The sequence below is a fragment of the Mixophyes fleayi genome, chromosome 9, assembly GCF_038048845.1.
Source record: "Mixophyes fleayi isolate aMixFle1 chromosome 9, aMixFle1.hap1, whole genome shotgun sequence".
NCBI classification, from domain to species: Eukaryota; Metazoa; Chordata; class Amphibia; order Anura; family Limnodynastidae; genus Mixophyes; species Mixophyes fleayi.
In genome coordinates, this window is record NC_134410.1 from 126,183,058 (window position 1) to 126,210,949 (window position 27,892).

A 27,892-nucleotide genomic window follows, 5' to 3' on the forward strand; every position below is an offset into this window, starting at 1 on the left:
ACATGAGCTTTAAATATGTGCATTAACCCATTCACACATGGATTATGTTTATCTGTGAACCCAGGATTCCGGATAAGTCCCAGTGATTGCTGAACATGTCATTGGGCTCCAAGTGTCATTCTGAAACTTTCCCAAATCTCTTTATTTTGAAAAGGGAAATTCAAAAGGGCTGAATATCAAGGACAGCAGGAAACAGTCCTATATGATAGGAACAGTAGGAGGAGGAGTTAAGGTATGAGCTGTTCTTAATAACAGTAAAACAATATAAAGATATAACCAGGGAGCAGACACAGTCATTCAGCCATAAAGATGAGGTCTCTGGCACTCACATTACTCTGGCTGCTTCTGGTGACCACTCTCAGTAATGCTGATATCTCGTCTCCAGGTAAGATAATCATAGGTACTAGAGGAGTCCTCTAAATATATATGTGTGTGTATGTCTGTGTATGTCTGTATGTATATATATATATATATATATGTATACATATATACACATATATATATATATAGATATATACATAGATAGATAGATATACACACATATATATATATATATATATATGTGTGTGTATGTGTGTGTATGTGTGTATATATATATATACAGACACACACACACACACATATATATATATATATATATATGTGTGTATATCTATCTATCTATGTATATATCTATATATATATATATGTGTATATATGTATACATATATATATATATATATATACATACAGACATACACAGACATACACACATATATATATATATATATATATATATATATATATATATAGATTTATAATTAGTAAATGTATACAAGGAGTGCGGGAATATAATTAAAATTAATAACAAAGTAATTTATTAAAAATACAATACAGGAACACGAGTGTACAGACATATCTCTGTTAATCATGCAAGAAATTTACCAACAATATACAGGGCTAATGGGTTCGTCTCCGATATCTGTATGACTATAGTAGATTGTATATCTTTTAATTATTTTCTCTCACTCCTATTGTATTAATGTGTTTGAGATTGTGGCTCCATCTTTATTATTATTTAATATATTTTTGTGAGGTACAGAACTCCATTAGTTCGGCAGCCTGATACCAATCATTACATTACATATAATTCAGCGCTTCTTCTTTGCTCTTTTTAGACTCTCACTTATCAGTCTCCTGTAGATCCAGGAGTCTCCCTTATACATAACATCTGTACCCTGGTCTGAATCCACACATTAGAAAAACAGGATTATACCACTTTTTGGATACATCAATTTTTATATCTTGTCTATATAATGTATAAATTGCTTTATCTGATACAAAAACAGTCTTCTTTAAACACTAGGGATAAAGATCCGTGAGCTACAAGGGGTGAAATAAGCTTTAGTAAACTAAAGTTCTCTTATTTGAGAAATAAGAAAAAATACTACACACTGTAAATACATTGTAGTACATAGAAAAAAAATGGGAATATTAATACCATATTATATCTCTTGAGACTCTAGTCTCACACTAATAAACTAGAAATGTCATGAAATGCATTTAAAACCCTACTCAAACTTCAGAATGAAACAGAATGAAATAAGCACCATAGAGCCTCACCGTGTGTGTGATTAAACCGCTGCCAGTATACTCACACAAAGAGCACAGAAGCGTATAAGTTACCTAGGCGAGAATTCCTTAACTGATCGTGGTAACAATGTTCCTGGGAGCTTCTCCATTCAACTCTCCCAACAATGTAACTCAAATCAAAGAGGATAGATCAAGAGTGTAATAGAATTTAAAGGCTTCATAGTCACAACTGTCATTTTTCATATTGATTAATTTTCTTAGACACTTGGCTGCTGCATTTAGGCGAATAGAATGAGCAGATAGAGAATTCTGTACATATTTTATCATATTTGGTGCACAAAATAAAGTGTGATTTCTTTTGCTGCACCCTTCTACAGCTTTTACTAAATGCTCTATTCTAGCGTTATATTCTCTTTCTGTGCCTGTCACTTTAGTCATGTTTGTTATCAAACAGGAAGGGTAACTCCATGGAATATATTTCCTTCTGAATCCTCCTCCACTCAGCCAGTATAATAAACTCTTCAAGTGATATTTTTTGTCTCAAATTTACTTTGTCATTTAGCGACGAGTAACGTTGACAGGTGTCGTAGGAATTCAGAAGTTACTGAACAATAGTTAGAGGTCTATTTATTATTGGATTTATGTCATATTGGCCCCTGACACATTTTCATATTAGCTAAATAAGATGTTCTATTGTTGTAATAAGCAGTGATAGATAATCTGTTATCGTCGCTGGATCATAAATAGACCCCTATATTTTGCACGTCAGGTTGCAGTTGTTTAAAAACCTGATATTCCTCAGCCGCTGATTTCCTTCTCTCTTTCATCCGACGACTCTTTTGATACTGAAAGACGTGAAAATTCTGGGAGTGAATGATACAAGTAAGGTTGCCGTCCTGTCGGGACATCCCGGTATTTCCGGGTCTCCGGGAGAAAAAGGAGACACTGGAACACCAGGAGAAAAGGGTAAGTGAGATCCTACAGGATTTAAACATGTTGAAGCTTAAATTACACCTGTAACCAGTGGAGGCCGCCATTTTGTGGCTGAACCAAAGTTTCCATCCTATCAATTCACTAAGGCCCTATAACTCATGAACGTTGTGGTCACAGAGTTCGTTGATGATGTCACTGGTTCATGGTCAATTCGTAGGTTGTGTTTTCTTGAATATTTTTTAGCCCAGAAAATGGCTGCTTCCACTGTGGGCCGACCTCCCAACTCCCAATTTAAATAGAACTTTTTTAATATCTGTGATAGAGCAACTAAAATCTACATTATCATTTATCCGTTATGTAAATTATAGGGATAATGTTTGTCAAGGAGACAACACATAGGACAACGGTAAAGGTTTATATATACAGTACACAAACAGGAGCAATAAACCCCTGAAAAATATGTTTCTATTTTATGCAAAAACGGTCAGCTGTACAGTCCAGCATTCGCTCTTTGTATCAGTTGCTCACTGCAATCTGACATATTTCTGTGGACATATCACAATTGATATTAGGCAATTTGTCGCAATAGAACAGCATGTGTAGCCCCAAACAATATCAATGCCAGGTAATAACCCTATTGAAATCAATTGGTTTGTTCTACTCACCAACAATATGCGAGGTGACTATTTTTTATCTATACTTTAATGTACAATATTTAACACTTTTGGGGTTTAGTTCTTCTTGCAGCAATACACAACAATAGTTACATGGAACAAATGTTTAATAAGCAAGAGGTATATATATGCAAGAATGGCTCGCATAGTAGATGGGGCTGTCCCAATTTGAAGGCCTTATCCCACTGCCCCAATTGGTAAAACTTTTCCCAGTGGTCCGAAATGTAGGAAGGTGCGTCCCCTCCACTGCTAGTCCCCCTAGGAGCCTTGAAGAGGTGTGATGTGTTTTTAAGTGAGGGGAAGTGGGCTGTAGGTGGTCCAGCTCTTCTGGTTGTGTTAGACACGACCTGTGTTGTATCACCACGCCACAATGACACGTGGCCACTTCATAAGGGCCTGTTCACATAGGTGTTTTATAACTGTATGTAGTTCATCCCATTGTGGTGTATTTTCACTAGAACCTAAACAATAGATTCTCCATTGATCAATATGCTATGTGCATGTCAGGGAACAGACTGTGGATGCATACAGAAGGAAATGATACAGTAAATGCATTATTTTGTTTTGTTTAAATCTGTGGTCCATTTTCAGACAAAGTGGAAACAAGTTGTATGCAGTTCCTTTCACATATTGGCCCATTTGACACTACAATTTTCTCTCTCCACTCTGACAGCAGCCTCACAACACTACATCATAGCTGCCAACTCTCCCACAATGTCCGTAAGACTCTCGAATTTCTGGGAGTCCTCCTGGACTTCCGGGAGAGCAGGGCAACCTCCCGGATCCCGGCCAGTTCGGTAAGTTAAATTGAAGAGGTGGGGCTTAGTTTTTCTAGTTTAAAAATGGCTGACAGTTTAAGGGCCAACGACACAATTCTCTGAGCCCTGTCCCCACACGCCCACCTGCCCACTGGACCTCCCGGAAAGCAAATTGCAAGAGTTGGCAAGTATGTACTGCACTGCGCTAGTTCTAGCGGCAGCCCAGCTTCATCCCCGTCCTCTAATCACGACACTGCTGCTGTCACATGCGGCCTGTCCTGTTATCACTGACCTAATCACAGGTCACCTCCTCCCATAAGATCAGTACATTCATCTCCTGAAATACTAAGTGCTGCTGTGAGCATTTAGGAGGTATACCACCAAACCGTACTGATTTCGGGATCTGTCCCGTGGGTGAGAGCGTTAGGAAGGGGGGAAGGATTTCTAATGGGCAGCCTAGCGCTTTACAGCAGTAGGCAGCTCTCTGGGAGTGTGATCACGTCACCATTGTGATGTGGCCCCTCCCTAATCATGACATGACATGACCACGCCCCCTGCCCCACTGCCAGGGACTTTCATGTGGGAGATATGTGATGATCAGGCTGCAAGTTATCCCTGTCTACTTCCAAACTGGGGACATCCCAGGCATGCAGGAGATCATAGATCACACACTAATTCAATAAGGTATTGTTACTATAGCCAAACCCTCCGTAAAAAGGGACCCTTAAATATTGTAGAGGAGATCTTGTAATTATTTTACTTTCAGCTGTTATATGTTCAATGTCGTGGTACTTGTTTTTCCAACTTTGTATTTTAACTCTTTAAAAGGTCAACTGGGAGACCCAGGGGAGCTGGGAAAAGTGGGACCATCTGGACAAAAAGGTTTGTAACACATGGGGGATATAGAAACAAAAAAAAACAAACGCCTAGGGTCCATTTACACCAGCTTTAATATACATCAAGGGGTGAATATCACATGATGTGTGTAAAACATGAATGTGAGAGATTTTCTCTTTAGTATTTGTTAAATTAAAAAAGCCACGTTATATTTTTCATACAGTATAGACAAAAAGGCGTAGTTAGTCAAAGGGGTACAGATGCGGGTTTGAAAAATTAAAGATGTAGGATAGTAACCAATCAGATTCTAGCTGTCATTTTGTAGAATGTACTAAATAAATGTTAACAAGAATCTGATTGGTTGCTATAGGCAACATCTCCACTTTTTCAAACCCACAGTTTGATAAATTTACCCCAAAATGTTTCTTTTTCAACAAGATAAACTTTAACTTGTGAGATCTCTGTGCCTTTATCTGTCGTGGGTGGGCAACACATATATTCTTATTAAGCTGTAATATTTCAGTGTAAGAACTCTATAAATGTAGCATTGAGAATCGATTTAATGAAATACTTTATTATTATAGGAGATCAGGGACCTAAAGGAGAACCTGGGAACCAAGGACCACTTGGGACAAAAGGTTGGTGATAAACACGCAAAACCTCAGATTAAAACTGATCGTTCCCCCTTTCCCCCAAAAACCTTCTGCTCTCTCTGTACCATATTACAGGGATAGGAACAGCAACAGATTAATAAGTGAAGGAAGAGGGGGGTTGAATGCAAATGATTTACGGTGACTTAATGGTGCTTTCCAAGTATCACATCCTGACCCATATCTGATTCTTATCAACCTTACTTCTGTTGATTTGATGTTTGAGTTGTGACCTCCCTTGTGCATTAAGGATTTGATCTACATGATGACGCCATAAGCTTTCTCCGTCATCAGTATAAGGGATCAGACTGATGAATGATTTTTCCCAGTTCCCATTTGTCCGCTAGATAATCTCGTACTAGCACTTCTTGACCAACATAGACATTTCTAGTTGGCTTTTGATACATATTTTTGAACTGCTTGTTATCAGCTTCTGTAGGTACATCTGGCTTTAATAAGTCCCAACAAGATCTCAGGTTCCTGCTGAGGAACATCATTGATGGAGTTTGCCATGTAGTAGCTTGTTCAGCGAATAAACAAATAAGAAATTGTGGATTTTTTGTTTTAGATTAATTGGCTTGTGGTTCATGGCCAATTGAACATATCTTTCAGTTAATCCATTTGTGGCTGAGTGATATGGTGCTGTAAGTGCCATTTATGTCATCACCTTTCAGGAATCTCTGGAATTCTTCTGAAATGAACTGATGTCCATTATCACTAAAAATTTGTTGGGGTAACCCACTTCTAGAGAATATAGTTCTTGATTCAGTAATAGTTTTCTCAGACGACGTCGATTTTATCTTGTGGACTTCAGGCCATTTAGAATGTGCCTACACTGCAATCAGAATCATGTGATCCATGAATGGAACTGCAAAATCAATATGATTTTATTGCCATGGAGTGAAGGGCCATTCACAAGGGTGTAATTGAGCTGGTGAATGTGCAGTTTGAATCGTTTGGCATCCTTCACAGACTTTAGTTATTGCTTTCATCTGGCCATTGATTCCAGGCCACCATACATAACTTCATTTTCACTGTGCCCAGATGGCCTACTTTTGCATGAAGCTTGGTAGGCGCTTCTACTTCAGACCCCCACATTAATGTTCCTTGACATACAGAAAGTTGCTCTCTGCTTTCGGAGGACCCTGGATACAATGAATGGCCATGCGATGGCCAACCTCTAACTGTAATATTATAAACTTTAGATAACTCTCTATAATTTCTGCTTTCTCGCTGACGGCATTAGTTATTGGAAGCTGCCCTAATAATTGAGTGATACATATTTTCTTGGTCAGACTGGGCAGATTCATCAGCTTGTTGATGAAGGGATCGTGACAATCCCTCAGCGTTTCCACTAAGTATTGTTCCTTTAAATTCAATCTCAGAGGTGTGAGCTCCCAAAACTATGGACCATCTTTGTAGTCTGGCAGCTGTCATTGTAGGAATTCCCTTCTGAGTATTGACTATAGATACAAGAGGTTTGTGGTCTGTGATGGTTATGAACTTTTCTCCTCAGAGATACTGGTGGAATTTCTTTCTACCTCTTACAAGACTTAAAGCTTCACGACCAATTTGTGCATAATCACGTTCAGCCACTGTTAAGGATCTGCAAATATGATTGGTCGCTCACTGCCATCCAGTAGAGAATGGGATAATACTGCCCCTATTCCATAAGGTGAGGAGTCACATGTCTCCCAGTCCTGTCAATAGTCCCTGCACAAACTGTGTTGCTTTTAGAATGCAGAGTGGCAGTCCACCACCAAGCATGGGTATGTATGTATTTTGTTTAAGTTTTGTTAATTATGTGAAAGTTGTATTTAGTAAGTAATACTGATTGCATACCAGTCCAGTCAGCAGCATCATCTAAATACTTGGGGAGGGTTGGTGAGGCCACTGTGTACTGCGCACCGTCATATCTATCGGACACCCACCGGGAGCCTGGATGGAGAAGTTCTATTCACTAGTGTATCTAAGTTTAACAGTAAAAACTGTGCACTGCTCATAGGCACATTTTTGAGAGGAGGCCTTGAGCTCCATCATCCCCATTGTTAGTTGGGCCATGAATATGCTACAATTATAATATATTCAACCAGCTCAAGTTGCAGAGAATGTTACAATGTATCAAATATAGGATGAATTATTCACAAAGCGGAATGTGAGATTGACTGGGTTCAAACACACTGTAATAGATGAATGATTTTAATAACTCAGTAATTTAGTAACTTGGAAATCACTAGTGAAGAAACCAGAGAAGATTAACATGATACTGAGGGAATTACTGATTACTTTGAAAGATATATGTGTGTGTATATATATATATATATATATATATATATTAGTGTGTGTGTATATGTATATATCATCATCATCAACATTTATTTATATAGCGCCAGTAAATTCCGTAGCGCTTTACAATTGTTAATATATATATATAATATATTATATGGTATGACATTTAATGATAGAATGAAGAACTGGGATACACTGTAACAAATATAGAACTTAATGACCTTTCAGGGGATTCTGATCCCATGACTATTAAAAAGTCTGGCCATAAAACTAATTGAAATTGTTAAAAAATGGTGATATATTTCACACTATGGGTTTTAACTGAAAAGTGAGTTTTGCAGCGTAAAATACACATTTTACTACTATGGATAGTATATATGTATGATACAATAATTTGGTGTTGAAGCAAGATTCCTTTCCAGTGCGGGCACGCTCTTGCCTCTTTGAATATTGTGATATCAGTTTACAGACTAGTTGATCCTAATCTTCTATTCTATGCTGTGACAGGTGACACGGGCCGTGGTATAGAAGGAGAGAAAGGTGAGGTTGTTGTCTGCAACATTTCTGTTATCAATCTTTTCCCATCACGGATTCCACCCGACAATAACTAAACCTGTATTTTACTATTAGGGGATGAAGGAACGCCCTGCTCCACAGATTCTTATGGTGAGTAAAAACATTTATTGTGGTTTACAGGCAAAACAATTTTATTCCTGAAATAAATAGTAAAAAAGCAGCAAAAAGCAAAACAAAATAAAACACATAAAACGGTAAGGATCATTTAATTAGGGCTGAAAAAATGCATTGGTTGTTTCCGTGTATTATTGTGCACACAACTATGTACATCCATGTTAACTAAACATTTTATTAGAAATAGACAAGTGGGCTCCGAGCTGTTGCTTTGTTGCACTTCCAGACAGTACACCTGAATAAAGGAATATCATTTTTTGGGGTTGCTCATTACAGCATTCCCTTCATCAGATCATAATTGCCTGTTTTCCATACCTCCAATCCAGGAGATACAGATGGAACATATGAAAATAAGAGGTAGGTCTGACTTCATAATGCCATTTGCATCATCAAGTTGGAAGGACAAGACATGTGGTGACACTAATTAATACATCGTTCCCTTGCCCACTCAGTCTAATTTAGAATTTGGGGTAAATTCGGCTACAAGGTGCAATTTTGCATCTTGGTTAAAACCATGCTGAGCAGCAGTTGGGGAAAATTTAAAATGTGCAGACAAATTCAGGGGTCAATTTTTTACTTGTGGCTAGTGGGCAGCAGTAAGTGCATACCGCAGCAATCCCAGATGTACTGCCGCTGGTAGTTATCATGCCAGTGGTCATTGGTGAAACCACTCACCCCAATCCTAAAGTAGCTATAAACTGCTTCGCTGGCAGCCAAACACTGCAGGTAAAAGGAGGAAATTACCCCTGTGTGGATAAGGTCATGAATGCACTTAGCGGAGGGATCCGGCAATGAAACCTATGGACTCTATTGGAAGAGTAAGCTAATGCCACCCTGAGATGGTGTTATTTTTTGCTTTTCGTTGCTTGTTAAATTGGATCAAATCACAAGTCCCCTTTAAGGTCTATGAGGACTGCAGTGACCAGCCTAAGACTGCTTTAACTCCTTGATAAATTGTAAGAAGAGCTTTTTTCTTTCTCCTGATCTTTGGCTCATTACAGCTTAATAAAAAAAAGACCCCTTAGGGATGGGAAGGGGTGCATCTTAGCTCAGCTCTAAATTGCAGTGCAAAAATAAAGCTGCCCTGTATTTGAGTACTACATGTACAAGTAGACAGTATTTTCCTTGCATGCACACACAACTGCATTTGTGCATGCCGGAATGCTTTGTCCATGTGGAAATTTACACACTTTAACTGGATTTTCTCCTATTTCTAAATGGAGCTCTCAGTTTTCATTGAGGTGGGGGGTGTTTAATGACGCTTTTTGCATCATGCGACAAAACCCCTCCCACATTGCAGGCAAGGAAGAACTCCTGCGGATAATTGGTCTGCTCTCTTGGCAGTCCCGGAGGTCGCCCTATAATTACTGGACAATCCAGGAGGACAGGCAACCATGCATCAGATGTGCTGATACATTGTACCCAGACAAAATGTAAAAGTATACTGAAATAACACACAATATATAAGTGATCGGCACTACTGCCTATTGACAGTCACCACTAAAAATATACACAATGGCTTAATAGTAATATCACCCAGCATAGAGTTGAATATCTGTCCATAAAACAATATCTCAACCTTTATTTTTTTATTATTCCATCCTTAAATTCCATGGAGAATTGCCAAGAGATACCGGGCCTGATTCATTAAGGATCTTAACTTAAGAAACTTCTTATTTAAGTCTACTGGATAAAACCATGTTACAATGCAAGGGGTACAAACTAGTTTTCTGTTTTGCACATAAGTTAAATACTGCCTGTTTTTTCATGTAGCACACAAATATCAACTTTAAATTTCAGTGTACAAATAAGCTATCAAGTATTTGTGTGCTACATGAAAAAACAGGCAGTATTTAACTTATGTGCAAAACAGAATACTAATTTGCACCCCTTGCATTGTAACATGGTTTTGTCCAGGAGACTGAAATAAGAAGTTTCTCAAGTTAAGATCCTTAATGAATCAGGCCCACCATTCTTTTCAATTGATCCTGTTTTGTAACTGTGGCCTCAAAAAAAAGTGACAAACAATACAATGTTAGAGCTGATTATTATATTAATATAAATGTAATAAAAACCCAGTGTAATAAATCCAGTGTGCACACCCACTGCACGCACTCCTCCAAATACTTGATTCACTCAGTTCGTCCAAAACTTAACACAAAAAATGCAGCACAGGAACTGGCTACACTTACACAGAACATGGTTCAATATCTCTTTTATCAGTGTGAACCATAAAAAAAAAAAACCCTACAAAAAGTAATATATAGTGAAGTACAGTTGTACTTGTTTTAATTATAATATTCCTTTCATTTCACTCACATATTGATGAAACATAGTCCACCTGCTTATATGTGTTTTGTTCTCGCCTCTTGTCCTTTTAAATAAGGAAATGCCACCTTCCCCAGATAACATTAGGGTGCGACAAACTTGTTGAGTAGCTTGAAAGAACCAGGAAAGAAAAATATAAAACTGTAGTGCATCATCTGTCACACTTCTGGTATCACAAACGGAACCCAATAGCCAGGTATTTCTGAATTCAAAAGGATTTATTTTGGTATACAAATAAATCTCCAGTGTCCAACAAATAAAGTCCAAAGTCACAAGAGTATAAAGGTCTGGTGGAAGTATCAAGTACTTGTAGTCCAAATCACAAGGAGGCAAGGTTCTGTGGAAGCATCTGGTTCAGATACAAACACAATATTCGTGCAAAGGCTTCATAACAGGAAGTGCCTTTTCTAGGCCCAAACAGGAAATGGGATCCAAGATGGAATCTTCATGATACAGTCCCGGCCATCTTGGATAAGGGCTATTGTAAGGGCAAGGTTATAACAGAGATCCAAGATGGAAACTTCATGAGGCAATCATGGCCATCTTGAATGAGGGCAAAACTAAGGGCAAGTACATAACAGGATGCCCCCTTCTCAACGACGTCCTCTGGACGACTTAGGACCAGGCTCCCAGGATGCTGTCGATGAAATGCTTTTACCAAAAGTGGGGCATGAACATCCTTTGCATATTGCCAAGAGTCATCTTCTGGCCCATATCTCTGCCAACGTAGCAGATACTGTAATTGGTTTCGAAACATACGAGAGTCCAGGATCTTTTCGACTATAAATTCCTCATGCTCATCAACTTGAATTGGCTCAGGAGGAGGCATAGAGCGACCAGGAAATGGATTCTTAACTGAAGGTTTTAGTAATGATACATGAAAAACAGGATGTACCTTCATGGAATCAGGAAGATCCAATCGAAAAGCCACTGAACTAATCTGTGCAATGATCTTATATGGACCAATAAACTTACTTCCCAACTTAGCAGATGGTACCTTCATTCTTAAATGTCTAGTTGACAACCATACTTCATCACCAATATTAAAAGTTGGAGCAGCCCTTCGTGATCTGTCAGCATCACGTTTATATCTTTCTTGAGCAGTTTTCAAAGTCTCTTTTAATAATTCAAGATTATTTTGCATAATAATCAGTCTGAGAATTATTGTATGCAAACTCAGCCATGGGGAGGATATCAACCAAATCATCCTGTAGGTGACAAATATAACATCTGAGGTATTGCTCAAGTGTTTGGTTTCTTCGCTCCGTTTGTCCATTTGACTGTGGATGAAATGCAGTGGACAAGTTCACCACAATGCCAAGGGATTTGCAAAACTGTTTCCAAAATCGTGATGTGAATTGAACGCCTCGGTCTGACACCACATCATTAGGAACGCCATGCAAACTAAAAACTTCTTTTATAAGTCAGTCGGCTGTTTCTTTTGCTGTAGGAGTACCCTGGCAGGGTATAAAGTGAGCCATCTTTGTCAGTCTGTCAATTACCACAAAGATAGTGGTCATATTCTTAGATCTTGGAAGTTCTACAATAAAGTCCATGGAAATGGAATCCCATGGACGTGTAGGTATTGGCAAAGGTTGTAGTAGTCCAAAAAGAGAAGCACGAGGAGTCTTAAATCTGGCACACGTTGTACAAGAGGATACATATTTTGCTACATCTTCCTTATAGTTGGGCCACCAGAATGAACGGCTTAACAGTTCTTGAGTTTTCTGAAGTCCTTTATGGCCTGCTAATTTAGAGTCATGGAATAGTTGCATGACCTTTAACCGTGCTTTTTCTGGAACGTATAGTTGATGTGCCATATGCCAGACTCTGTTGTCATAAGATAATTTAACATTTTTTGGAGGATTCATGAGGGTAGAATCCATATCATATCCATTCTTGATCTCTGTTAATAACTCCGTTGTAGAAATAACCCCCAAAAAATTTGAATCAGGAATTATTGTTTGAACAGGCTTTACCTGTTGAGGATTCTCCGCATAGGCTGTTGAGAGGGCATCAGCTTTTCCATTCTTCGATCCAGGTCTACAGGAAATTAGGTAATCAAAACGACTTAAAAAGAGAGCCCATCGAGCTTGTCGGGGAGATAATCTTTTTACTGATTTAAGGAATTCCAAATTCCGGTGATCGGTGAGGACTATCACTTGATGCTTTGCACCTTCTAAAAGATGTCTCCATTCTGAAAAAGCAGCTATAATGGCAAGAAGTTCTTTATTTCCCACATCATAGTTTCTTTCAGGAGCAGTCATTTGCCTTGAATAAAAAGCACAGGGGTGAAGTAACATTTTTTCTCCTACTCTTTGTGAAATTACTGCTCCTATAGCTGAATCTGATGCATCAGTTTCCAAAACAAATGGGAGTGTAGGATCAGGATGAATTAATATAGGAGCTGACGTGAACTTCGTTTTCAAAATGGAAAAAGCTTTATCAGCTGCTGGTGACCACTGAAAGGAGGAAACCTTTTTTGTGAGCTGAGTAATGGGGGCAGCAATTCCAGAAAAGTCCTTTATAAAACGTCGATAGAAATTAGCAAAGCCCATAAATCGTTGCACATCTTTGATGTTTTTAGGTATCCACAGCATGCACTTTACAGGGATCCATACACAGTCCTTGAGGGGATATAATGTAACCCAAAAATTTTATTTGAGTACGGTGGAATTCGCATTTCTCCAACTTGATGTATAATTGGTTTATACGTAGCCGTTGTAAAATAATTCGAACATGTTCTTGATGTTCTGGTAAAGAATTAGAAAAGATAAGGATATCATCAAGATATACAATAATGAACAGATCAAGCAAATCTCGAAAGACATCATTTATAAAATGTTGGAAAGTAGCAGGGGCATTACATAACCCGAACAGCATCACGAGGTACTCATAATGTCCATATTTTGTTCGAAAAGCCGTTTTCCATTCATCACCTGGTCGAATGCGTATTAGGTTGTACGCTCCTCTTAGATCGAGCTTTGTGAAAATACTTGCTGTCTGCAGTCTTTCCAATAATTCTGGGATGAGAGGAAGTGGATGTCTGTTCTTTATAGTAACTTTATTTAATTCTCTATAATCAATGCATGGACGCAAAGATCCATCTTTATTTTTTACAAAAAAAAATAGGAGCCCCTGCTGGAGATTTTGAAGGACGTATAAAACCTTTAGTTTAATTTTCCTCCAGGTAAGTCTTTAGTGTCTTTAATTCAGGATCAGCTAATGAATAAATCCGACCAAAAGGAATAGCAGCCCCAGGTAATAGATCAATGGGACAATCATATGGTCGATGGGGTGGTAATTTGTCAGCATTTTGTTTGTTACAGATATCTGCAAAATCCTGATATTGAACAGGCAATTGTTCCTCCACAGAAGAGGGGGAAACTGAGATCTGATTCTCTTCTTGTGCAAGCGGGACCACACTGATAGGATCTTGAAACGTTAGGGTTTGAGACTCCCAGTTAATGGCTGGGTTATTGCTAGTGAACCAAGGGAGACCCAAAATTATGGGAAAATTTGGAGAAGAGATGAGAAAAAAAGTGAGTTCCTCCTTATGATTGGGTTCTATCATCAGGGACATAAGTTCTGTCTCATGTGTGATGGGACCAGAATTCAGAGGGGACCCATCAACTGTCTCCATCAATACAGGGGACTTTCTTTCTTGAAATACTATATGGTTTTGTTTAGCAAAATCTATATCCATGAAATTACCATTGGCTCCTGAATCCAGCATTGCCATGGTTGAAATAGGTTGAGAGTTTATCTCAAGTTGTATTGGTATTGAAAAATGATTCTTTATTCTTCTGTTCTCTCTCTCAAATGTAGACAGTGAAGAGATTTGAGGAATAATAGCATTCAGTTGATGTGAGCAGCATCAATAGATTCCTGGTCAGAGTCTTTAGGTTCCATCAATGTAGCAACTGTCTTGCGAGGTCGTTGAGAACAATTAGAAACATAATGTCCAGATTTACCACAATACAAACAGAGATTTTCTTTTCGTCGTTGATCTCTTCTTTCAATAGAAATCTGTTTGCGAATTGTATCTATTTGCATTGGCTCAGACTCCTCAATTTGTTGTGTTGCAAAAGTTCCAGAGTAATTTGATATTGCTGGTTCTGGATAATTAGGACGAGTCCACATGGAACCCCATCTATCTTGTTTCCTCTCCATTTGACGAGCATCAATACGAATACAATGTTTAACAAAGGCTTCAAATTCAGTGGGTGCATCAACTCTAGATAATTCATCTTTAATGAACTCAGATAACCCCTTTCGATAAACAGACAGCTTAGCTGTCGAATTCCAATCAGTGTCCAAAATCCATCTTCGGAAATCAAAGGTGTATTCAGCCACTGAACGTCTTCCCTGACGCATTTTTAATAAAACTGACTCAGCAGTAGCACTTCGATTTGGATCATCAAATATCTGGTTCATTGCATCCATAAAATTAGAAAGATCTTGTAATATGGGACTTTTTGCTTCTATCAAAGGAGAAGCCCATGCCAAGGCATCATCTTTCAACAATAAAAGAATACAACGTACTTTCTGTACATCAGTCAAAAAATAAGTAGGATGTAAATCAAAATGCATATTACATTGATTAATAAAACCTGTGTATTTTTTACGATCACCTGAGAATCGAGCCGGATGTAGTGGGAGTGTGGGCTGATGTACTGCAGCTGAAGGTGCTACAGCATTAACTTCTTGAAGCCGCACCTGTAGTTCTGTAATAACTCCATTTTGTAGCGCTATTTGATCTTTGAGTTCATGAACATTTATTTGCAACTCCGTTACGTGTTGATTTTGCAGTTGAAACTTATTTGTACACTGGGTCTCCAGTTCTTGAAATTTTGCATGAAATTCCTGTAGTTGTCTTGAAGCAGAATGCATGTGGAAACTCAGATCTGAAAGTCGCTGTAAAGCAGATGGTTCTGACCCGGCGGGGTCCGTCATTTTGGGCACGAGTATCCTGTCACACTTCTGGTATCACAAACGGAACCCAATAGCCAGGTATTTCTGAATTCAAAAGGATTTATTTTGGTACTGCAATTGCGCATGTGCAGTTCGAAGACCTGGGCATGCGCACAAACATCTCTGCGCTCTCTCTGCAACTATAGTTGCAGAGAGAGCGCTGAGTGACAGGGAGGGATCATGTGATCCCTTCACACATGCTGTCACACTTCTGGTATCACAAACGGAACCCAATAGCCAGGTATTTCTGAATTCAAAAGGATTTATTTTGGTATACAAATAAATCTCCAGTGTCCAACAAATAAAGTCCAAAGTCACAAGAGTATAAAGGTCTGGTGTAAGTATCAAGTACTTGTAGTCCAAATCACAAGGAGGCAAGGTTCCGTGGAAGCATCTGGTTCAGATACAAACACAATACTCGTGCAAAGGCTTCATAACAGGAAGTGCCTTTTCTAGGCCCAAACAGGAAATGGGATCCAAGATGAAATCTTCATGAGACAGTCCCGGCCATCTTGGATAAGGGCTATTGTAAGGGCAAGTTCATAACAGAGATCCAAGATGGAAACTTCATGAGGCAATCACGGCCATCTTGAATGAGGGCAAAACTAAGGGCAAGTACATAACACATGCGCTGTCCAGCTCCGCTCTTTGGAGCAGAGCTGACAGCACTGAAATTTTTCAATTATGACAATGTACGCCAGCTTCAACTGGCGTACATTAGCACAACAAGTTACCGGAAATTTTTTTTTCCGGAAATTGTTAGATTGCGTTAGAGAGCAGTCACCATACTATTGAATGGTGACTGCTCCCAGAAACGAAAACACAAATCTCTATGCGGTTTCCCACTCTGTCTCTTCTCTGCACGTCTGTTCGCACATGAAGCCGCCCCTCTGCTTGCCAGGAGATGTAGTTCTCCGCCAGCAGAGGAGGTGGCTAATGCGTATACGCACTTACCAGTATTGTGTCATCACCTAAGAGCTATTGGAAATACGGACACCCACCTGTCTCCGTAACCTAGGTGAGAGAAGCAAGCTGGAAGTTTAAACATGAACCTGTTGACAGAATCTTGGTCCACTAACAAATCCGTCCACTACTTATAATACATGGGGGTGGAGTAGTGGGATGATTTGTTAGGAGTACAGAGATTCTTGAGATGGCGATAACATACCAGTTACATTTTTGCCCTTTCATAAATATGCTCTATAGTGCTTCAATCAGTTTGGGAGTTATTATTTTTTTCATCAATGTAAGATCTCCTTCTCATTCTTATGTCTCAGCTGCCAGGAACTGTAAAGAGCTGCGGGATCATGGAGAAGTTTTCAGTGACTGGTACACAATATATCCAGTTGGCAGGACCCCCATGACGGTGCTGTGTGATATGCACACTGACGGAGGAGGCTGGATAGTAAGTAGACAGCAAGATGCAACAATTGTTTGCAAATCTCATTTACCAGGTGAAGGGGTTACATAAGAATCTTGGGCAGTATATTCATAACGAACGCTCATATGCAATTAAGATTCATATGGCTGGGCCAAGTCCGGTAATGGTCACATTAGTACCAATGATGAACACACACATTTAGGCACATCTATCAATATAACGTGCCTGAGACCAAAATATTTCTATAACATATTGTTTATGAATGTAGCATTCAAATCTCTGTTAGGCCACACTCACTTGGCCGGTCACTCATCGAATAATATCTACATTTGCAAATATTACTAGCATTTGGAGGTCACTAGAGATGACCGGAGGCTTCTCCAATGCATTCACTAATTAAGGTGTTCCAAAAAAACATAACGTAAATGACAACACTACAACAACACTAAGAAATGCTAGTAAGAGTGGTAGCGGGTATAGTGACACTAAAAACCAATGCTTAATTTTTTCAGACTTGGAAGCATGCTATTTACTGGTATTAAAAATGCTAGTACCACACATGAAATAAATGCCAGTATGTATAAGGCCTTATACTGTGGGAAAACATTTAGAGGATGATACATACTTTAATACCTATTTTGTAATGATGAATGTGATTGTAAGCTCATATTTACTTTGAATAATGTTGCCTTACTTTATTGAAAGCGGACCTGTTACCTATATCCAGTGGAGGCAGTCATTGTGTGACCTGAACCAATGTTCAAGACAATCCAATCTATAACTTCACTTAGAACTGGTGACATAATTGAGGCATGAGGCACAGACCTCAGTGATGTCACTAGTTCACACCTGCCAACAGGTCCAATAGCAGGTGGTCAAAGTGAGCGTGACCTGCTTGAAAAATGGTGCGGCCACATTGGAAATGGGTGCGGAATTGGTTGATCGGGTGTGGTTTGGGTAGATGGGTGATGCCCGAATTTGTCTGGCCTTTGCATTTAGCAATATTGTGACACCAGAAAGAACACACAAACATGTTACATTTCTTGTCTAAAGGCAATGCAAGTATTTTTTCTTGTTAGTAACTGATTAACACGCTCTGTAAAGTAAAGTCGGAGATGATTCCATTTACCAACATGTCCAGTAATGATCCTACCAATTTAAATCGGCTCATTACCAGGCAAGGAGGTTATTTTGGGACCACACTCTGCTATATTGGACTGATTGGGTGATATCGCTGCAGATATCGTAGTGTGTGTGTGTGCAGGGCTGTAATTAGGGAGGGTATGTGTAATTAGGGTATGTGCCACTGCCCAGGGTGCCGGAATACAGGGGGTGCTCTCCAGTGACTGACTATCAATTTTCTCATTCTTTCCTCTTTCTCAACACCATCAGTGTGCATCCTCTGCCAGGACCAGCCACCTGGTTCTACGTGCTACGGGTCAGAGATCCGTTTCTACTCTCTCCTCCCTGATGACCTCCCCTCTCTGATTGCCTCCTCTCCCCTATATGGTCATTCTGGGCCCCCTACATCGCTGAGCCATGGGCTACAGCCTCTACTGCCATTATTATATATTCCACCACTGCCTGTAACTAGTACTTTCCATTCAGTTTGTCACTGCTCTCTCCGCCAGGTGCTTTCACTGCATTGGGTTTTTAGACGTGTCAGATGTGAACGGTCAGTTCTGTTTATAGGAGTCAATGATTCCTACGACGGGTGCGTTTTTGTTTGGCATTTTGAAGCTGTAGTTCACTAGTTTACTAGGGACATCACTGATTAAGAGGAGAACTGAGACATGTGGTACAGTAAAAATAGAATACAAACAGCGTATGGATTCTATCGCACACATCCATTTATCACATTCACCTACCCATTCACATTATCTACCTCGATTGAAGCCTTGCAAGGCCTTTATTGTGTATTATATATACATAAACTGTATACAAGATTTAAACCTGATTTCATCCTGCTCTTCTTCCTGTAGGTTTTTCAGAGACGTTGGGACGGTTCAGTTGATTTCTTCCGTGACTGGAAGTCCTACAAGACTGGGTTTGGCAGCCTCATGACGGAGTTCTGGCTGGGGAATGACAATCTTCACATCTTAACGTCATCAGGTAATGATCATCACCGGGGTCATTCCGTCCTTTCTGCTGCCTGAGGCACCATGTGATACCTCCCTTATACCTCAACATCATGTCTCCATCACACTTTCTAAGTACAAAACCCTGCAATATTTATTAAGAAATCCCTCACACTAGTGATACCGCCGCACTAGCAATGTTCCTATATTGAGTGTACCAGGAGTACCCCTTCAATTAGATCAGCTTGGTGTCCTTATTGGTTACATTATATCTCTATTGCCACGTCACATACCACAATGTTCGGTGTTGTCGCATGGAGAGGCTCTGCTACTGAAACTGGATCCGCTCCTGTTCTAGTTAGGTGCACACTCTTTTGTTTGCTTTCTTTCCTACAGTACCTGATGTGAGAATCAAAAGTTTGCCCAGTGTACAGCACTGTGCCTGAGAGACAGGTCCTATTTGGCTGTTGTGTGAAGTCAGCAGAGTTGCTTGATCTCCTGTTTTTTGACCAGACTTCCAACCAACTCTACTTGCGACTCTGAACTATGGATCGATTCCTGAACCTGGGCTGCCAGCTCTGACCTTTTTCCCATCTCCAAGACTACATTTATGTCTTGTACCTTGATTACTGCTTGTTCTCGTGTCACCTGCTCCTTAGCAGGTAGAACCTGGGGACTATGACCTGTGTGTGCCCAGCTGCAAACTCCATCACCTCAATCTCATTTAGACCACACCTTAAGTAAATCACTGGCAAACTCTAGCGGCACAGTGAGTTCACTCCCAAAGCCTAAGAGCTCCCAAAGAGCACTTTCAGTTTATGTGTTTTTAGATTTTAAAATAAACGTGAGTTCATTTAATCTATTGTGGCCTTGTGGATCATACAGAATTACGCTATGGAATCCTGCTTCTCTTTTTCTCTTCTCTTTGCATATATGTAAACATCGTTTGGAGAGTATGAGAAAAGGATATGGGTTTGAGGCATAGAGATTCTGCAAAATCTGTGATTGTGGAGTCAATCTACAACTATACACTACGAGTCATTTGAAGTAGACTGAGGCAAGTTTGCCTTTACAAGCCATCGCCACTTTAAATTTTAGCTGCAAAGTCGCCGATTTCCGGCGAGTTGAAAAAATAGGAGCATAATACATTTACTCCCTGGTGTTTTACCTTTGTTTAAAAGGACTCTAAGAACTGTGGTTTAGATATTTTGCATACATCTGCTCTATAGTCTAATTTATTAACTGTGCAATATCGGGTTCCTTGAGGATTAAGAAGGAGCACTACAATATATTGAGTCATCTAAGAGTTATTCCCTGACAGGCTCGCTGGGGTCTTTTCTTTTCCAGGTTTAATCTCATTATTTCATTCAGACCAGAGTCAAAAAATACCAAGGTTGATGCTCTTTCCCATACAACATACGGAGGTGGTAGAAAATGTACCCTTTATTCCATGATTATGTATTTTTCCAGCTCTAGCTACTATCTATCTGGTCTGTTACCTCCTGCCCAGGAGCAAGCTCTGGCAGAGACCCCTGATAATCGGTTATTTGCTCCTGAAAATCTTAAACAGGTGATTGTCGCTGAAATTCATGACAGTAAGATTTTGAGTCACCCTGGTATTAGTAAGACCATCAACCTCTCCCCAGAGGTATGGTGGTCATCTATGGAAAACGACACACAATAAAATCTATGTTAAATTTGTGCCAGAAACAAAGTTCCTAGAAATAGTCCAGATGGACAGTTAATGCCTCTGACTGCTAAAGACACCGTGGACCAATTTTTTCCATTGATTTTATCCTGAAGCTACCAACCACTAGGTGATATAATGCTTTATGGGTCATTGTGGACCATTTCAGTAAGGTGAGTCTTTTCATACCCCTGAGAGGGATACAATCGTCTAAGTTATTGTCATCCTTATTTGTCCATATTGTAGTAAGACTCCATGGCATTCGCTTTGGATAAAGGCTCACTTTCTCCACATTTTGGGGAGATTAAGTTGGGAATTGATTTGTCAATGTCCTCGGCTTATTACCCCCAAACTAATGGACAGATGGAATGTACCAATCGGACCCTTGAACAATATCTGGGGTGTTTTGTTTCAGACTTAAAAGATAATTGGGTTGAGTTCTTGACATGGGCTGAGATTGATCTTAAAAATATGGCACACTCCTCTTCCAAGGTTTTTCCATTTTTCTCTGTATAGAGATATCACCCCAAGTCCTGTTCATTTTCACTGGTACAACCTTCAAATATCCCAGAGGTGGGTCGTCTCTTACAATAAAATATTTGAGAACTGTTTTGGAGAAAGGTTCTAGCCATCCAATCAGCTGAATCGATAACCTTGCACTGCACAAAGTTGACATTTAAATTTCTCCAGGCGATTAGCCCTGGAGAAACCTTGAGTGCAGGTGCCAGTTGGTGTGAGCCTATATAGAAGCTCACACCTAGCCCCTTGTTTAAGAGAACTGTCCAGGAATTTTTGACAGAACCCCCAACTTCTAATGACCCTTGTATGAAACTTAGAATTTAGGACCGATTAGTCAACACTGGCCAGGATAGGGCCAAGATTGTAACTGATACACGTATAATTAGAGTAAAAGTACCAAACTATAACTATTCACCAATAGAGAAGCAATGGTGAGAAACTTGGATTGGTCATGACTATATTTTATGCTAGAATGACTGGTACAAGAACCTGTTTAAAAACTTCTCGGTCTCCTCACAGGCACTTGGGAACTGCGGATCGATCTACAGGACTTTAACAACACAAAAGAATTTGCCAAATACTCATCATTCAAAGTCTTGGGGGAATCTGAGAAATATAAGTTATTACTTGGAAACTTTATAGCAGGAAATGCAGGTGAGAATTATTTCTAAGAATGGGGATACATCTCTTTATTCAGCTTAGACTCATTATACATGTTCTGAAATGTTGTAGCAGACATCCCTTACACACAACTACCCATTACACAGGCGTCATAACATATCTTTATTTATAAGTTTGTTCAATTTATTTTGTGTGACATCTATTTAGTTTCTGCATGAGGTTATCTATCTTCTGATCAGCTATGAATATTCATGAGCATTAATGAGAAAGTTGACATCCCATATACTGGCAGATAAACTATTTTGTGACATCATCAAGCTACAGGAAGTCTGCCAACTTTTAATACATTGGCTCTGAATAATTATATAGTGTGGGTGCTACAACTTCAAGCATTATTTTACACCCACTGCCTGGTTATTGGACTCCAATGGAATGCCGATACAGGAGATATTAGCAGTAGGACTTGACAGCAGTGCTTGATTAAGGGTTCCGCCCACCGTATACTAATATGCATGTAACTCCTAACCCCCCCAACCAATGCTTACGTTCATATTCAGCAGCAAACAAAATATACTCTACATGCAAAATAATCAATTAATGCATATAGGGAGCTATATGTTGACGTTCAGCATATCATATAAGGAATATGATAGAACAACGAGGATTTGTTGCTAGTGGAGCCACAATGTGAATGAATTAACTTATATGAATTTGCTTTGTCCAGCCCTCATCTGAGCCTGCATGACGTGTGTGTGACAAAGGGTTAATCAAAAACAACCACCTGGTCTGTTTATAAATAATTAAAACTCTCCCTGTCTGTCCCACATACTAACTTTGCCTTACCAATTATGTCAACACCAAGGTTTTTTGTGAAGAGCTGACACACTTACGCAGGAAGCCTTCGCTTCCCCCTTTAAACTAAGTTATCGCAATTTACTTTCATCAGAGTTATCATAAACCAAATGATCTCCTCTGTTTCAGCTATGTAGCTTTCCAATACCAAGCTAAGTCGGACACATCAATTTTTAATAAAACACAGATATGAACTTATCAATTGCAATTTAGTATGGAAAAATAAATCGCCAATGCTTAAGATGAAAAACAATTATCAAAATGACATACAAATTTATAATACAAACGTTTCTTGTAAAATAAAATGGAAAAAACAACAGAAATGGAAAACTCACAAATGATCCGTTTTCTGTTTGCTGGGAGAAGCTGTAAATAAGGTGACACTTCACCATATGATTGAACTGACTCCCAAAAGTGAACAACTTTGTTAGATTTTACAGGACATTTAAACATGCTGCAGGTACCCACAGCCTCCCTTCCACTGTGATGTCAGAACTAGAAAGTTGTATAAATGCAAATCAGTTGTTTATGACCTCTGTTCAATCACCTTTGAAGTCAGGTTTTATTTACACTGGCCTAGCTCCTTAGCACCATATCTTACAGTGATGATATTACCTCCACACAACATGTCATACGTATCCATTTATTTGCACATCAAACATGACTCCTGTAAGTATATTTGAGAAAATATGAAATTCCTTTTCATTCAGACTTATCCCAGCTGCTCAGTCACCCCAATGAGACATCCTGATATATCACAGAATCACCAAGAGTGGGAGGGGTCTGTTTGTTGGATATCACTGATCATCATCATCATCATTTATTTATATAGCCCCAGCATATTCCGTAGCGCTTTTGCAATTGAGGACAAACACATGCTATTGATATAACCTTCATGAGAGATTTCAACAGCTTTTCGCTTTTACTACCAGTGCCATAAATTGGTATTGGGCAGTCATCTGTAACTACGTTTCTGAAACACTCTATCAATAAATACCTTATAGGTAGAGCAGAAGAGGTTTGAACAATCAAAGAGATAAATTAATTTAGTCTCTGCTCTTTTCAGATTTTAACCCATGGCTGGACACAGAGTTCATCTGAGCCACACCAAGCTAATACTATGAATTCATTTACAAACACAGTTTAATATGACTAGTAATTAGCTTGCATATGACAATGCTGATAAAGATTTAAATAAGTAAATAATAAAATGTGTGCCGGTTAAAATAAGTAACCAATGAACATGTAGTTGCTCAAAGATACCGAACAGTAAAAAATCGCACAAACACCGAATATTGGATTATTTTAATCAAAATAAATATACTCACCCAAATCCTTAATGTACTACTTTATTATTCTTCTAAAACCATAAATAATTTTCTTTCTTCTGTCTACAAATCAGAGCTGCTTGGGTCTGGTTGGATGAAGTGTGGGAAAAACTCTGATTGGTTGTTGGCTTAATGACCCCTCGTGGTCAGTTAAGTTCATGCATTCACTTCATGACTCCACTAGTAGCAAGTCCTTGTTGTTCAGAGTATTTTATTTTTTAGGGATTTATTCAAATAAAAAGTGGTATTTAAATTAAAATATTCCAACATCTGGTATCTGTGTTATTTTATGTTGGGTATTGGATGTGTGTAACTACATGTTCCAGTGAGTCCTACCCTTGTAGTTCAACAGGTTACAGCATAGTCATGCAGTCACTGGCTGCCAGGCATTGCTGGGACTTGTAGTTCCACAGTCTCCCCGTGATAATGTGACTGGCCCAGCCTGGTGTTTTATTGCTGTTTTTGCAGGGGGCCAGACTATAGCAGTAGTGTTAGTTATTTCGTTTAGTTAGTCGGCAGGTATCACAGGTTTTTTTTGTTGCTGTTGTTGTGTATTGTTAGAACAGCAGTCATTATTATCAACTAGATGATGAATGTCGCATCTTAGAGCATATCTTGATGTCGCCACATATGTACAGTGTATCTTGAGTTATAACATAACTCCCAGCATTTAGAATTCCGAAGGCGGGGCAAAGTAAACCCTTCCCTGGTTAGTCCACACTCCGCCAATAAATGGGCATTTTTAAAACTCCACCCACTTTCCTGTTGAGCCCAGACTCATTGCAGTATGCAAATAAGGACGTACCTCCAAAATCGGGAGGTGTGGTTGTACATAAGTTAGGTCGCAATTTTACAGCTCTAATTTTACACTTACATTGGAGCCTCCCATAATCCAAGTTAGGCTCCACCTGTAAATAAGAATAGTGTATTATTGTTGCAACTGTAGTCTATGTAGAACTGTCAGTCATTCACAACAGTAATGCATACTTGCCTACTTTTGAAGGCAGATTACTGGGAGGGGGCTCCGTCGAGGGGGCGAGGCCACGCGTGTGGGCGCCATTAGGCCCTGCCCCTGTCAATCTTAGGCATTTTTGACCAATCGCAGCAGGAGGCGGCGCCACGATGACATGTTTAGCCCGCCCCCTCAATCTTCAACAACGGCGGCAGATGAATCCGGGATTTTTGACTCTCGGGAGTCCGGGAGAACTCCAAAAAATTCGGGAGTCTCCCGGACATTCCGGGAGAGTAGGCAACTATGCAGTAATAGCAATAATACATTATGTATAAATTACTGAATGATGAGCCCTTCAGATGTTTAGTCAGGGCTTTGTTTTCCAGGTATGAAATCTACAGGATGTTTCAGTATGTATCTGGTAGTTTCTGGTATCAGGTATTTGGAGCAGGGAAACGTTCTGCATATTTCTACAGAATTGTAAACTAGTAATCTGCAAATTCCTAATTCAAAAAGTAATAGATTTTCTGTTATAGTAGAACTAAAATTTTCTGGCACATCTTTACATAATAACACACAAAACCAGCGCTTATACCTTTCTGCAACTTTCAATATAGATTGCTTTTCTTTCTAGCATCTTTCTGTCCTTTCAATCCTGTCTATATATATTGTTGTCAGTTGGGATTTGTTGTTGCCTGGCGGTACAACACAAAGCTACTCCCAGGATATAATACAATTTAATCCAATGCAGAGAGAACGGCAGCTCCGTGTCGTATCCCCGGACAACGGAAATAAAAAACCCTGCGTCTGATGATATTAAAACTTGTCTGAAAATCACAAGAGAATCTGAAAGAAGATTTAATGTATTTAGCAAAAGTTTACAGGAAGACATCTATACATTAATAAAAGTCATCTGAAGGTGGAAAATCCCTTTTATTATTGATAAGGGAAAAATATAACTGCAAATCTGCCTAACTATAACCTTCAATATTTAATTATACAAAGCAGAATGTTGTACTTTGCTTTGTGCTTTGAAATACCTGTTACAATGGCGACACTATCACCGAATCTGGGCACCGCGTGCCGGCCACACGTGGAGGTGGATGAGATACGGTTATTCAGTTCATGAGCCACTGTCACTGTTGCCTGTTAGTGCGCTCAGAAGGTGATTTACAGCTAATAACGACCGGCTTCTGACTGTATTTACCAACATGTCCGATAATGATCCAAAGAACTTTCATTTGAATATTATTGAGCATCGTGGTTGTTTCAGAGCCAAGCAAACTGCAGTACTGTGCCAATAGCCTAATATTAGCTACTATAGTGCAGGGTGTGGTCAGCTTTAGCCCTGGGGATGCATACAATGGGTGGCACGCTGCGCTTCTGTCAGACAATGCTATAACAGTGCAGGAAGCACAGTCCCCTGACCATGTCAGTGCTCCTCACTAAGACCAGTGCCAGCCTGTACCAATGATGTCTCTTTATGTACTCTGACAGGTGTCTAATAAAGTTTTATTTGTGTCTCTCCAGGGGACGCCATGGCCAATCACAGAGACAAATTATTCACCACCCACGATCAGGATAATGATGGGAACAAAAATAATTGTGCTGCGGGGTTGAATGGAGCATGGTGGTATGATAGCTGCTACAAAGCAAACCTGAATGGTGTATACAAATTGCCAACAGAGAGCAATAGCTTTCATGGCATCAACTGGGATGGAGGCCAGGGAATGAAATACTACTTCAAATATACGGAAATGAAGATGAGACCTGTTTAATGTACCACAGAAACGGCAAAACTACTCCACACTATAACTGTGCAGAAGCTATGTAGTATACATGTATGAGCAAAAGTAACCAGATTAGTGTCTGATGTAGACACATTCAGTACTGACCTTATGCTTTACCAAACTGATCCACCTAGATAGGATTAATTCTTTGTGTGATTTTTGTATAGATGATGGGTCTTTAGCATGGGTGGTGACTTACCAATACACTACATGAGGGGAGGATGGGGGGGGGGGGGGGCGCAGAGGATGTTTTCCAAAGTGCACAGTACCTCCAATAATTATTATATACTTGGTAGGTTTTGTTTTTTTTATAACATTTTTAAGATATATATTGTATACATTATTAATAAGCGAATATAGATTTATATAATAAACGTGTATAATAATTGGAGATATATATCAAACATGTTATGGAAATAGTACAATGTGAGTAATAAACATAACGTAAATTTGATAATTTAAGTGAGCTCAAAGGACCTTATTTGTGGACTTAAAAATGGTCAAGGTTCAACGAAAAATGCTCTTTGGTGATGCCTCAATTTGTGCTGAGGCACCGAGATTTTCACCAGTGCATGTCTATGTGGAAAATGGTGGTGGCATTTGTGGAGGAGCTCGGAGTGGAAAATAGGAGACGTTGGTCACTGATAATCCAGAGATGAAAACAGCGTTCTGCAGCAGTGATAAACAAGTTCTTAGGTTTTGTCTTGCAGAGCAACATTTTTTAAATGAGATAAGAGTGCACGGGGCACATATTTAGGGCTGTCTTCCTGTCCATAGAGCAGCACAACCATTTCTACTCCATAAAGGACTCGATTTTTGCAGCAGCTGTAGTCTCCCCCGTATTATGACCATTATGCACCTTCTATATGCCCTTCAGTGGAGAAGCATATTTGTAGGCCAACTTTGACCTATGTAAATTTAAGCCATGAAGGATGTTAAACCGAGATCTATTTTAGAAATGTGTATATATTATTACTAT

At 39.3% G+C, this 27,892-nt stretch overlaps 1 protein-coding gene across 2 annotated transcripts; it reads left to right on the forward strand.

Moving 5' to 3' along the window:
* The first annotated feature begins 86 nt into the window (after nucleotides 1–86).
* On the forward strand, nucleotides 87–27,892 carry LOC142101289 (ficolin-1-like). 2 transcript variants are annotated; one of them, XM_075185646.1, is made up of 11 exons: nucleotides 87–385; nucleotides 2,425–2,538; nucleotides 4,766–4,819; nucleotides 5,359–5,412; nucleotides 8,221–8,253; nucleotides 8,344–8,379; nucleotides 8,695–8,760; nucleotides 16,983–17,110; nucleotides 19,069–19,198; nucleotides 21,890–22,024; nucleotides 26,654–27,892. In XM_075185646.1, the coding sequence occupies exons 1-11, from the start codon at nucleotides 310–312 to the stop codon at nucleotides 26,899–26,901; spliced, it is 1,074 nt and encodes a 357-aa protein (XP_075041747.1). In that variant the 5' UTR covers nucleotides 87–309; the 3' UTR covers nucleotides 26,902–27,892. The 2 variants fall into 2 exon arrangements, with proteins under 2 accessions (XP_075041747.1, XP_075041749.1); XM_075185648.1 differs by lacking the exon at nucleotides 8,695–8,760 and having other exon boundaries at nucleotides 96–385.